We start from the raw sequence: 13367 nt of genomic DNA on the forward strand, positions 1-13367 counted from the left end.
TAGCCAATAGGATTCAGGGCAGAAAGGGGTGGGATTCAGACAGTAGCTGACTGATTTGGGGCTATGAAAAGGCATGAGAGAGCAGGGAGAGGGTTGAACAGTGAGGTTGTAAGTCATAAATCTCTATTCCCCCCCCGCCCCCCGCAACAAACCATTCTTATATTTTCAAACTGATTTTATTTGGGTAGGTAACTGACTGAGGGAGTCTCATTTGTAACCAAGATGGAATTCACAGTATGATGTTACATTCACACTTTAAAAATATATCTGTATGTACAGGAATTTGTAAATAGATGTAAACATACATTACTTTCCAAGGTTCGGTTTCCATTCCCTTGTCTCCCCCCACCAAAAGAACAAACAAAAAAACAGCCCCAAATTCAGCAAGGCCAACCTGTCCAAAACAATTTGAAAATTAAAGGACTGATAATACCAGTTAAACCAAGAAACTGACAACAGCATCATGTATCACTGGAGAGTATTACTGAAGGAAAACAGTTTTGACTTTAGATGATACTGGATTATTTAAAACTTATTTTTCCGTAAAAGTAGGCACTGATTTTTAAAAGGAAATTTGCTCCTTATAGATAACTATTGAGCCAATATGGCTGGTTAACATGTTCACTAGTATAAAGTAATCCAGTGCAGCAACAACTGATTTTAAATTAATCAAGTGTATAAAGTTAGATTATAATTGGCTTTGCAATAGCTATACAAGAACCATACTGTAGAAGGCTCACTGGAGTTCACCATTCCATTCCCTTTCTGTATTGCAGCTGTGTAGCATTATACAAAGTACCCTGCTGTTCAACTATTTTGCCATTTAAACTATACTTCAAAGGTAAGTGATTAAAAAAACAAAACAAAACAAAAAACTGGTTTCTGAGTTTTAAAAAAAAGGGTGAAGGGGAGAAGAGGCACCATGTTATCTCATCCAAGCTGCACGTCCCAATCCTCCCACAGGAGGCATGCCAGGTGGAGGGATGGGAGGTGGCACTGGGGGTTGCCCACCTGGGGGCACAGCTGGAGGAGGGTAACTGGCAGGGGGCATCCCAAGCCCTGGAGGAGGGTGGGGAGGAACAGCATGAGTTGGAGGCAATCGTGGAGGTGGAAAGTTGGGGTTGTATGTTGGTGGGGGAGGATATCCAGGAGTTGGTGGGGGAATGTTGGGTGGTGGAAATGATGCTGGGGGAGGTGGGACAGGTGGAGGAGGATTAGGAGGATATACATGAGGATGGTATGGCAAGTGAGTGGGTGGTCCATATGCTGGAGGCAGAGCCCCATAGGCTGGTCCTTCTGTCTTCATCATCGATTGCAGACTCTGATAACCCTCTCCTGACATGTAGGAATTTGTAGTTGACATTCCAGTAATGTAGCTGGAAGGTGGTGGTGGTGGGGGGCGGTGAGGAAGAGGAGGTGGCTGATGTACAGGGGCAGGATGACTGGGAGGAGGAATCTGGACTTTTGGTAGATCTCCAGCCTCCACTGTGCCGGTCTGCTCGCCCTCTCCCATTGAAACTGCAGCTGTGAGGGTTGGCTTACGTTCTAAAGAAGAGAGAAAAGGCCAAAACAGGGATCACTATACAAAGGAGAGATACAAGTGCTATATTCAGGAAATGCTTTGTCAAAAGTTACCAAAAATTACCAAAAGTCATAATCACAGCAAAAAAAAAATCTATTTACACTTTTTCTGGTGTCTTTGAAAATTATCTTAATATTTCTCTGTTAACGCCAACAGTAAAACATAAAATGCCAGTTATTACAAACAGGATAGAATTTAGACTTATGTAGAGGTTAACAATGACTACCTAAATTAATAAAAAAAATAATTTGTCTAAGTGTGTGAAGTATGTTGCTATAGGGTCCCTCAAGTGTTTTCCTCATACAAACTCTATAGGGTAAATTATTTTTTTCTCAAGACTCAAAAGATTACATGACTTGCCCAAATGTAAAGCAATCCGTAAAGATAAGAATTGGAATTTAAGCCTATGTTCTGATCCTTACGACTGATCAGTTCAGCACTTTTCCCAATTTGTCATGTATAAAGGTGTATAATCACATTCATCTATTTTCTTTAGGACAAGAAACAAACTATAAACTTGTCACTTAAAGCCCTTCACAACTGGCTACAACTCTCATTTCTAAAGTGATATACGTTATTTCTACTTGCAGACACATTGGGTTACTTTCCCTGTACATGACAGTCCAACTTCTGCCTGTGGGCCTTGGCACAGCCTACCTAGCATGTGCTAATAATGCCTAATGTGCTGTTTCAATCCGGAACTCTCAGTTCCCTCCAAGACTCAGCGTACTTCCTTTTAAGCCTTTCCAGACTCACACAGTCAGCTTACATCCTCCAAATTACATGTATTTATTTTGTGTGTATACATGTGTGTATGTATGTATATGTATGTAAATATAACACCTATATCAATGTGTTACATCAATAGAATGTAAATTCTTGAAGGTGGGAACTGTTTTTGTCTTTATCTCTAGTATGTTTTAAAATACTTATTGATTCACAATTAAACTGGGTTACTTAGACATTTACTGAGCTATGTGCCAGGCCCAGTAATAAGTGGAGAGTATGATGATGATGAGTCTACCCTCATGGAACTTATGCTAAACAACGGATACTTATAACATCTTATAATAACTAGGAGCTTTGTATACTTCTCTCTGATCCAACTTGTGAAGACAGGTAGCATTAACATTAACATTTCCATTTTATGGAGGGGAAAACTACAGTTAAGCTAATATGCTCCAAGTCTTAAAGAGTTAGTAATCTGTAGAAAAGTGATGCAAACCCAGGCCTTCACCACCTCTTCAGCTTCTTTGCTGAGGTGAGATTATGGAAATGGCACAATGAATAGAATGTTTGACTTCTGTGATGTGCTAGTTAGTTTTGCTGAATTTTTTTTTTCTAACTGTTATGATCAGGTATGGCTCTCTGGGAGAAAAGAGAAAAGACACACTGAGAAATGTAGGTGACATAAAAACAAGAGATAGCAATAAAAATCAGAAGTCTAAGGCTCCTATGCTAGTAAATGAGAAGTGTACTTTTCCCCTTTCAGACCTTGGAGAAATTCCTGTATTTAATCAGCCTCTTAAAGTATCTTTTCTTTAGGACTCAAATTTTTTTTCTATCTAGAACTCACTATATTTAAGAGATCACAGGCCAGGCCACTGTGAAATGACAGGTAATGGCCAAGCCTAAGTAACATCTACAGAAGGCAACCCTTTAGAAATGAAATGTCCACATGAAATATCTACTTCAGTGTCATGAAAGCTGAAGCTTTCATGTAGCTAAAGCTATGTGAAACAAGATTTTCTAATAAAATAGAACAGAGAACAGAAACCTTCAGAATCCTTGAGAAAAACAAGAGGTATATAGCAAGTCATTAACTGGCACAATGATAATGCTAAGAAGTTAAAGGTTCAAATTATAACCCATAATTGAACCATGGCAGTAGACTGGAATATTTCCTCCCTACCAAAGAGTTATTACTTCATTTACACTAGATAATAGATCCACTGTAGTGACAGTGAACCTCTGGGGTCATTTATTCCAATCTATATGTGGCTATGAATTCCTCAAAAATGGTCACCCAGAATTGCTTAAAGATTTCACATGGAGAGAGAAGCTACTACCTCCTGAGGTTGGCCATTTTGCTTTTAGATAGCTCCAATTATTAGGAAGTTTTTCTTATGCTTTTTCACTCTAGGTAAAAGTTCCAGCACTTTCACATGAGAAAGGCTGGTCGGAATGATCATAAATCATTCAACTCAGGATCTATTTTTTAAGAAATTTAGTCACTGGGTAGACAAGTCCTTTAAAGGCTAAATCACTGACAAAGGACACGCAGTTTGACATGCAGTTTTCTCCTTCTCACAGAAGCTCAGTTTTCTGTGAAAGTGGGATTAAAAAAAACAAAACAAAACAAAAAAGTGAAGGGAATAGTTATGAATCTGCTGCTCAATTATTTACATTTCCATTTTCTGCTATATTCCCAGTTTTCTACTCAAAGAAAATGCAGTTACAAAATGATTGTAAATACTATCCAAAGGCTCTGATATGGGGGGGGTCTACATATCTATTTTTTTACAACTAAGATTATTTTCTGAAAAGAAAAAGCCTTCTCTTCTCACTGCCCCAAACAAGTCCTGTAACATACCTCACATTCCAGCAATCTAAGCTTCAGGAAATATTCTAATAATACACAAAAATGATGGCAACATACTGAGGAAAAGTAGGGAATCCACATATGGAAATATCATTGGACTTTAATTCTGTTAAGAATTTGTAAAATGCGGAGGATCAAGAGATATTTAATGTAAAAGGCTTTGTAAATAATAAAGTACAGCAGAAATGTTGACTATTATTATTAGTTCTGTTAAAATACCATTTATATCTCACTCAACAAAATAGAAGTGTTTCTAAAAAGCTGTTTAAATAATATTTCATCAATAACAGTTCCAGAAAACAGATAATAATGAAATATGCCTATTATACCTCTTATATGACTGAGGTGGGGACTACTCTAAATCTAGTGTTTTTATTTAATGGTGTGAGTTACAAAGAAAGGCTGAGGATGGGGAGAAAGCATTTCTAGAAATAACTGTGACATAAAAATAAGAGGCATTCATAAAACATTAAAAAAAAAAAACCAAACTTTAAACCAAAATATTTATATTGGGGAAAAATTCCAGACATAAAGAGATTGGGTCATCTTACTGCACATACAATCCCTTCAGTGTAACACAGGTTTACTCACCAATATCTGTAAGGTGACCTATTCAAACAAGTTACTGATGCTGAAAAATGGAATATGAATAAAGAGAACCAAAGACTATTCACCATCCTTTATAAAAAAACACTGATTGATGTAAACAATGAGAATGAGGACAAGGGAGCTCAGAAACTCAAAAACGTCCTGATCTTGACCTATGAGTGAGAGATGTACAAGGACTGTCTAATTGTATAGTATTAACTGTTCTACAAATTATTCCAGAGGAAGACAGAAAATTATAAGCAATATCACCTCCTAAAACAGCAAGAAATGGTGAAGGGAAAAATGAGATGGAAGAAAGCACGGTGTGAGATATATCACAACGTATCACGCCAATTTCTGTAACATATGTATCAATTTAAGTTGGACCACTGAATTTGGACTCTGGATAGCTCAGTCCCTAGATATGCCATGTAAGAAAATAGAAATGGTGCTAAAGGTGGCAAAAAGAGGTGAAGCAGCTGGGCTAGAAAAAGAAATGCAGAGGAAACCCATGTTGCAGGTAACATGATTTTGAGGGCACTTAAGAGCAGGTAATATTTCTTACTGGAAAAAAAAAAAGGATCAAGAGAACATAGATAAGTATCAACACTCTATCTGCCTATTTTCCCATTTCTAGAAAAATCTCTCAAGGAATGATCTATGCAAGAATCAGAGGTATCTAAAGAAAATAAGAGAAGAAATCAGGCAGATTTTCACAAGTAATATTTTACTATAGACTTTATCTTCAGTGTAACAACTGACTTAAGATGTACAGTGAATACAAAACTACACTGTGTTCACTGTCAGTCATTTGAAAGCATAAGATTTGGCTGAGCAAAATACATACTTAAGAGACTTTCCTCCAACAAATCTTTCCATCCATAAATTCAAATCTCAAGAAAACTAAACAAGGCACAATTATTCAACAATCCTGATTATCAAAGAAGCCACATAAGCTTTCTCATGTCTCTCACTGCGATGGTGGATATATAACACACAGTTCAAATGGAATAGGAAGTCTCTGTAGAGGATAAGGCCCTCCATGTGCTCCTAAATGCAAATGCAATCAGCATGTCATCAAGTTCCGTAACATAAGAGTACATGATAACTAAAATAAGTCTGGCCTAACAATTCCCCTGCCAATGGACAAAGAAGAACTAATGCCAAGACACTGATATTCAACTGGATAGACAATTGCTATCTGTCTCTCCCTCTCTCAAGAATCAAAATTGTGAGTAAAATATATGGCATGTATAAACAGCACATCTTTACTAAGGTGTAAAAGGTCTCATATAGGTGAGACTATATCCTAGTCAAGTGTTATCATATTACAAGACCTAGAATACAGCCTCCACCTCACTGAATGGGTTCCCCTTGGAAGGGGACGTGAATAAGGAGACATACAATGACATGAATGAGTTATATAGGATGAGAAGGGATAGGGTGGCTTGCTACCTACATCATTAGGAGTATAAACATGAATGGGATGATGGAGTCACTGAAGTACATCTATTTGTAGAGTGTATAGAGGGCTCACTTTCCATCCAATATTAGGAAGAAACACAAAATGTGTGCTGACGCATCAGGCTGCATAAAATGCCCTCTTCTCTTCCAGTATTCCAGCCCATCTTCATGTCTTTGAATAATTCCAACCAACCCCCTCCACTTTCCCCAGCAGATTGCAACCTCCCTTCCCTATCTTCAACTTCCTTCTATATAATGGCTCCTTCCCTACTGCCTTTGAACAGGCTGAAGTGCAACCCATCTTAAAAATAAAATAAAACAAAGCAAAGGAAAGCAAAACAAAACCAAGTATCTTCACAAGATCCTCTCATGCTATCATCCCTCTTCCCTTCTCAGTCAAACGGCTAGAAAAAAATGTTTACACTGATTACCTCTACTTCCTCTCTCCTTAAGTCTTTGTGGTCTGGCTTCTGACATAACTCAAATGAAACTGTTCTCTCCAAAATTACTAATTATCTTGATGGACTAATCTATGGTATTTTCTCAATCATTCTTGACCTCTCCACAGCATTTCACACTGATAATCACTCTCTCCTTCTGCAAACCATATCCTCTTCGAGTGGTTAAAAATAACACCACACTCATCATTTATATTTTGATCCCTAACTGCAGGTGTATCAAAAGGTTTTGTCTTGGAACCTCTTCACTTTCCTCTTTACACACTATCTCGTGCTAACCTCAGTAACTGCTCCCATGGTCTAACGATCACCATGGCCCCATTTTTCTAGTCTGCAACATTTGTAACTTCAGGGTTAGTCTCAGCTCCTCATTCCACATATCCAATTAGTTTCTACATCTTGCTCTTTCTAGCTCCCCAAAATCCCTCTCATCTGACTCTTCCTTTCTGTTGTACTTGTATAGTTACAACCTTAGTTCAGACCCTGGCTTCCCATTTTCAAGTTTCCTCACCACTCTGCTCCATTCTCCACTCGTTTTCCTTAAGTGCAGATCTGATGATGTTACAATAGTACTCAAATTCCAGAGGCTCCTTATTGACTAGATACAATATAAAGCCCTCTGTTTGGTTAAAAATCTTCACAACTTGGTCCCAATTTATCTTTCCAGACTAATTATTTCCCCTTCTTGTAATTTCCAATCCAATCAAATCGATTTTCTGTTATTCACACAACATTACATTTCCTGTCACTATGTGTGCTTGCTGTCCTCCAGACCTAGAATGCATTCCCTTTCTAACCACCAAATCCTTCTTTCATCATCAGAAGTCTTTCCTGCTACTCCTGATTCCTAGTGACCTCCCTAACTACCCTGTATTTTTTCTATATTTACTTATGTAAGTGCATGTACATTCTAAAAGAGTGTTAACTACTTGGGGGCAGATTATTTTCATTATTTTTTGTTATTATATACCCAGTACCTGGAACAGCTCTTGGCACAGAGTAGGCACAATAATCTATGGAAGCCCCAAATAGCTGCCATGATCTTAAGTCACCTTAAGAGGCATAGTTTCCAGGCTCTGGAAACTTCTCATTATACTCTGCCACAATCAGATCATGTCATGTTCAATCAGGGGTGCCATAGTTTAGAAACTGATAGAATATAAAATATCAGAAATAGGCAAACAGTATGATAAAGGGTAATACCTTCTGAGGAATGTTTGAAGAGCTAGGGATGGTTAGCCTGAAGGAAATACTTAGTATTATTAAAAAATATTATTATTACTATTAAATACCTATTAATACTTAATATGATATCTTCAAGTATTAGTCATGTGGAAGAGGGATTAGACTTGTTCTGCTTGGCTGCAGAGAGAACAACCCTGGGCAACTGAGAAGGTATGAACATGAGCCTGATGTCAGGAAAAACTTAACAACAAGAATTACTGAAAAGTGGAAAAGGCTTCCCTAGGGAGGTAGTGGGTTTCCCCCTTAAATTTCAAAATTGAAGCAAGATGACCACTTGCTAGGTATGTTGTAGAAAATATGTTGGGATAACACCATGGGTTGGATCAGACTGTTATATTTCTTTCAACGAGGAAACTCACTTCTATTTTTTACCAAATGAAGTATACCATGTTTTCCTTCCTGTTGTTTACCTTCCAAGATTGTTCACATCCTGGCTTTACTATCTAAAGCTGGCCTTTTACAAAGAACAATTTAAAGACTGACAGATCACTTGTCAGGGGTCCTGATATAGATGACACTCCTCTTCTTAGAAGGAGATTGGTCTAGATCTCTTTCAAGGTTACCCTCTACTCTTAAATTTCTATTCTATTTCCATATACTTCCTAACACATACCTCTGCTTTAGTCTTCACACATTTGCACATTCTATTCGCCACCGAAGAATGCACTCTCCCTTCTAACTATCCAGGTTCTACTGATGTTCCAAGGCCCAGATGAGGTATTATGTTCTCCATTAAATTTTTTCTGATGACTACAGCACATACTAGGTACTTTTCTTTGAAATCCATTAGCATTTATAGTTCACACCACAATTAACATTGGTTACATCTTTTTAACTAGAATATAAGTCCATGGACTATGTCTTAACCTTCTTTCATGGTCCCTGTAATTCAAATTTAAGCACATAGTGGATACACAATTGATACTTCTTTCTCGACTGTGGAGATTATTTTTTAAAATCATAAGTTAACTTATATTAGAGTAACCATGGGAATATACAAGTAAAAAAAATAAGTGATTCTGCTTCCAAGAAGTGATTACAAGCCCCAGTGGGATAAATTAGAAGCACGGCTATTACATAGCCGATGTAAATTTTAAACACACACTATATGAAACAGGCACTGTACAAATGCACAGATGAACTATGCAACACAGGAGGTGGAAGTAGTGAGTGTCATTACAAAATTAAGAGTTTTCTCAGACATGCACAGAAAAAAGTTTAGCGTTGCAATGATTCTTCTCCAGCATCAATATGGCTCCAATTGTCTTTTAAAAAAAACTATACAGATTTCTGTCCCAAGTTTAGCAATGCATCTAATATTACCTCAATGCTGAGTAAGAAGTTTCCCTAATAAAGAAGTCTAAAAATTACCGCTACTTTGTACTGACTTGGAAAAATGGGTCATAAGTTCTATAAGGATTTCTCTTTAAAATTTACAATACTCAATTCATTGTTGTCTGAAATTTCAGAATGGGAGAACTTGAAGAGTAGATTGGTGGTTAATATTACTGTAAGGCTTTGTATTCTACACAGTTACTAGGCAAGCCCATCAATAAGAACTAAAAGATTATTCTAACTTGTAACTTCACCTATGGGGTGGTTTTCATTACAATTGTCCTTGAAAATAATTTTAAGGAAATTAAATGGTAATTACTATCCCTTTCCTTTTTCTGATCCACAATGACTCAAATATTCATAAATTTAGAGCTGGAGGTAACCACAGAGGCTATTTAATCCAATCTCATTTTAAAGATGAAATAGGAACCTAAAGAGAATAAGAGACTTGCTCAGGATCTTATAGGTAGTGAAAAAGGTGGGATTTGAACCCAGGTCCTTTGATTCCAAATCCAGTACTCTCTCCACAGTAACCAATCTGTCTGAATCTTTCTTAACAAGATAAAGAAAAAACCTGGTTGCCAATGAGCTAATCTCAAAGGGAAACTTACCTGGAGGTGGATGTACAGGTAGTATTGGTGGGTGTGTGGTCTCAATTTTGGGGATTTTAGATGGTGGTGGTTCTAAAAAGAAAAACTGTATTAAAAAGCCACCCATACTTCTGCATGAGAAAAAAAAAATTTTTTATACTGATCTGGGCTTTTAGGAAAAATAACTGAAAAGTAACCATATATGGCTTGCAAGGAAACTTTAGAAAGGATCCATTTAAACCACTTTACATTATCTTTTGGTTAAAAGGACAAATTACTTCTTGTCAAAAAGTTCTAATTTTCTTCCAACCGCTATTTTTTAATTTTAGCTGAGATGAAAAAAATCACAAATAAAACTACTTGAGAAAAACTCTTCAAGTAATTTTTGGGATGTATCATTAACACTTCAAAAAGATCCACAGTTCACTTATAAAGAAACCTCAACTATCTGGCACACAGCTGAGACTAGGGAAGTAAATAAGGCCCTAAACAGTCAAAAGAAATTTCAAAGTCCATTCAACTAAAGCTAATACATTTCTGTTCAAAGGAGAACTCCTCCTCAAAGGTCTCACTCAGAACCAAATTACTCTTATTTATGCCACAGTGCATTCAACAATATTTTATTTTCAAGTCACAACATATCAAAACAATGTGGAAGGGAGGGATGGAAGATGGTATCTGAGAGACAGGCACACTGATAATAGCAAGAAACAATTATTCTCAGCAAGGGAAGAGACAGAAAAAGTAGGATCAAGAATTAAAAAAAGCACAGTGGTCCAGGCCGTTTAGTATAAGAGAGAGTAGTTCTGCTTTAACTGCCCTGACAATATCAGTGTACGTGTACTAGTTATTATACAGTGAAAAGTCTATGGTTACTTAATAATGATGACCTTGTGTCACCAAGGTAAGTTTTAATAGCCTTATTTATGACTGTTAAGAAGCATATTATTTATTTTAGAAAGATTTTCAACCCACATATCAAAAATTTTAAATAGTTCTGAAGGCAAAAGGAGTACAACTCTCTCCAATTTTTACTCATTATGGAGCACTTCATTCCGTGACAAAGTGGAATAAATTACTTCAAACACTTTTCAGTCTTTTCATAACTTTAGAGATTCCTCTATGAACTCTTAACAAAAATTTCATACCCTAAAGAAATTAAGAGCTGGAATCAAGAGTCTAATAAAAGGCCTGGCCTGTTGAGCTCACAAAGGGAGGATTGCTACACAATTTTGTTAAGCAATACTATTTATTGTATATAAATCCTACTTTCCTAATTCACCCTATCTCTGATATTTGGGTGGCTCACTTTTAATACTTTGAAGCCCTTAACCTGTCTTTCCTTAGTTAATGAAATGGAGTTCACACACAAAAAATTTGGGTACAAAAATATTTAAGCATTTTTAATGTGACTTTTATTAGCTAGTTTATTACTAGCTGTCCCCCATTACAGAGCCCTGGTGCTCTTCTTATTATGTGTCTTCATTAGGAGAATGCAAAAAAGGGAAAAAGAAACAACTTCAGGCTGCCTGTACTCAAAGTTTAGGGCTACTGCTGTCCTGGAAGGAAAAAATGTTTTCTAAAAGAAGCAATATATTTGGGACATAGGCGTTATGATTAAACTAAAAATAAATATTATAACAAATAAGATTACCTGCTGTCTTGTTGTCTTCCTTAGGAGAAACAACCTAATAAAACAAAGTTTTTAAATGTTAATTAAGACCCTGGCTTATGGATAAGGGAAAAAAGGATTTAATTCTTACTAGCAAGGTGGTAGTAAACAAAATCAAAACCACAGAGATAAGATCACAGATACATTCTTTCCCCCAGACTAGTCTACTGGAAAAACCTACTGTGTAAGACCAACATCTGGTTGATGATGGATTCTAGCAGATAACAGTATGTTCTTTCTTATTTCATTCTTCCATCTCAATTTGGATATCAGACCAAATTTTTACATGAAAGAACAAAATTTTGCTCAACTCTCATCCAATATACTTACCTATATGATGTTCAATGATATTTACTTCACTAGTGATTATTTTAGAAGCTACATTAAATAGATTTAAGGAAATATTTTAAATATCAAATTACACAGATTTCTACACTGGAAGGTAAATGCTACTACCATTTTTTGAATTAGTATGATGAATTAAGTGTCAGAAAATCTGGTAGGGACTTCTGAAGACAAGCAAATACAGTAGGGCACAGTGGAAAAAATATGGCTCTTGAAGTTAGGAGACTTGGGTTTGAGTTTCAGCTCTGATCAAATCATTTAACTTCTCTGAGTCTCATTTTTCTCATCTGCACAACAGGGATAATACTTGCCAACATTCTCACAAGAATGCAATAAATAAATAAAGCACTCATTAAACCATACGGTATCATGTAAAAGGCATTAATTCTTTAGTCCATCCTTCTTCCCAATTCAGGAAGTACCTTTACAAGTAACAGGAGAAAACGTTTGCTTAAACTAGCCACAAAAATGTAAAAATTGTAGGTGAGTGGTCAGTTTCTCTAGCTTTATAAATTCAGTAAGTCTGATCGCAAGTATATCAGCTATAAAGAAGAAACATGGTAAGTATCACCTGTGTAATGTTTACTTTTTCCCGTATTATAACCTGTAAAAGGATTGGTATTGGAACTTTTAATCTCTAAAATAGCCATGGAAAACAGCTGTCATATCACATTTTTTTTCTCAGACTCAATGGGAAAACCAAACACTACAGGAATACAAGCCTGATTCTAAAGAAGAGATATGAGGAGGCACTTCCTCTGATTTCTTTGTAGAGAGGTGGGGACTAAAAACGTGGAGCCCTGAAAATGTTAAACTTTGACATGTTGGCTAGCTTTGGTAAGCTGATTTTTTCTTTTCTTTTAAATTTTTTGTTATAAGCGACAGTTCTCAGAGAAGGAAGAACACTGAGAAGTGTAGATGTAAAAATAAAGTATTAATATTTATTTTTAAATATCTAACTATAAATACTGATTTTGGGGTAGTTATTTTCAGAATGAAAAACTGAAGGGAGTATGACCTGATTTTAAGTTATTTAATCTCTCTCAGGGCCTGTTATCACATAGAAAATTAAGGGATTGAGACTAGATCAGACCTACAGTCCCTTCCAACTTTTAGAATTTACTACATCTCTGATTAAATTGTGGACATTTATCTTTTACTTCAACAATCTTACTGTTATTATTATTATGTGTCAATTTTATGCTTAAGAATGTTCTCAGCAGAAGCTAGCACATTTTGTGGTGGTGGTTGTTTTTCTGTGAAATAAAAAATGCACGACTCTTCATTTATCCCTGTTAAGTATGAAGGGAAAGATAACTAACGGACAGTTCATATGCTTCACTAGTTATCTTCAAAATGTCAACAGAATGTGAACATACTGTTGAGGCCTTAGTGGAGAACTTATGGAAGGACATAGTCATGAAGTCACATAGGATGGGCAGGTATGAATAAATTGCATACTGAATCAATGGAAGGAATATCTACA

General features: G+C 36.3%; 1 protein-coding gene across 8 annotated transcripts in view; it reads right to left on the reverse strand.

Moving 5' to 3' along the window:
- Positions 1-162: 162 nt before the first annotated feature.
- The window catches only part of CCNK (cyclin K), a 39662-nt gene continuing 26457 nt past the window's right edge, over positions 163-13367 (reverse strand). For 7 of the 8 annotated variants that reach the window (XM_072630268.1, XM_072630275.1, XM_072630269.1 and 4 more), the window contains 3 exons: positions 11519-11552; positions 9886-9957; positions 163-1545 (listed from right to left, as the gene is read on the reverse strand). In XM_072630268.1, the coding sequence (XP_072486369.1) occupies positions 926-1545; positions 9886-9957; positions 11519-11552 (726 nt within the window). In that variant the 3' untranslated portion in view covers positions 163-925. The remainder of the gene's footprint in view (positions 1546-9885; positions 9958-11518; positions 11553-13367) is intronic. The other variant, XM_072630276.1, reaches the window with a different exon arrangement.

This window comes from Notamacropus eugenii, chromosome 1, assembly GCF_028372415.1.
Source record: "Notamacropus eugenii isolate mMacEug1 chromosome 1, mMacEug1.pri_v2, whole genome shotgun sequence".
In the NCBI taxonomy this organism is placed as follows: Eukaryota; Metazoa; Chordata; class Mammalia; order Diprotodontia; family Macropodidae; genus Notamacropus; species Notamacropus eugenii.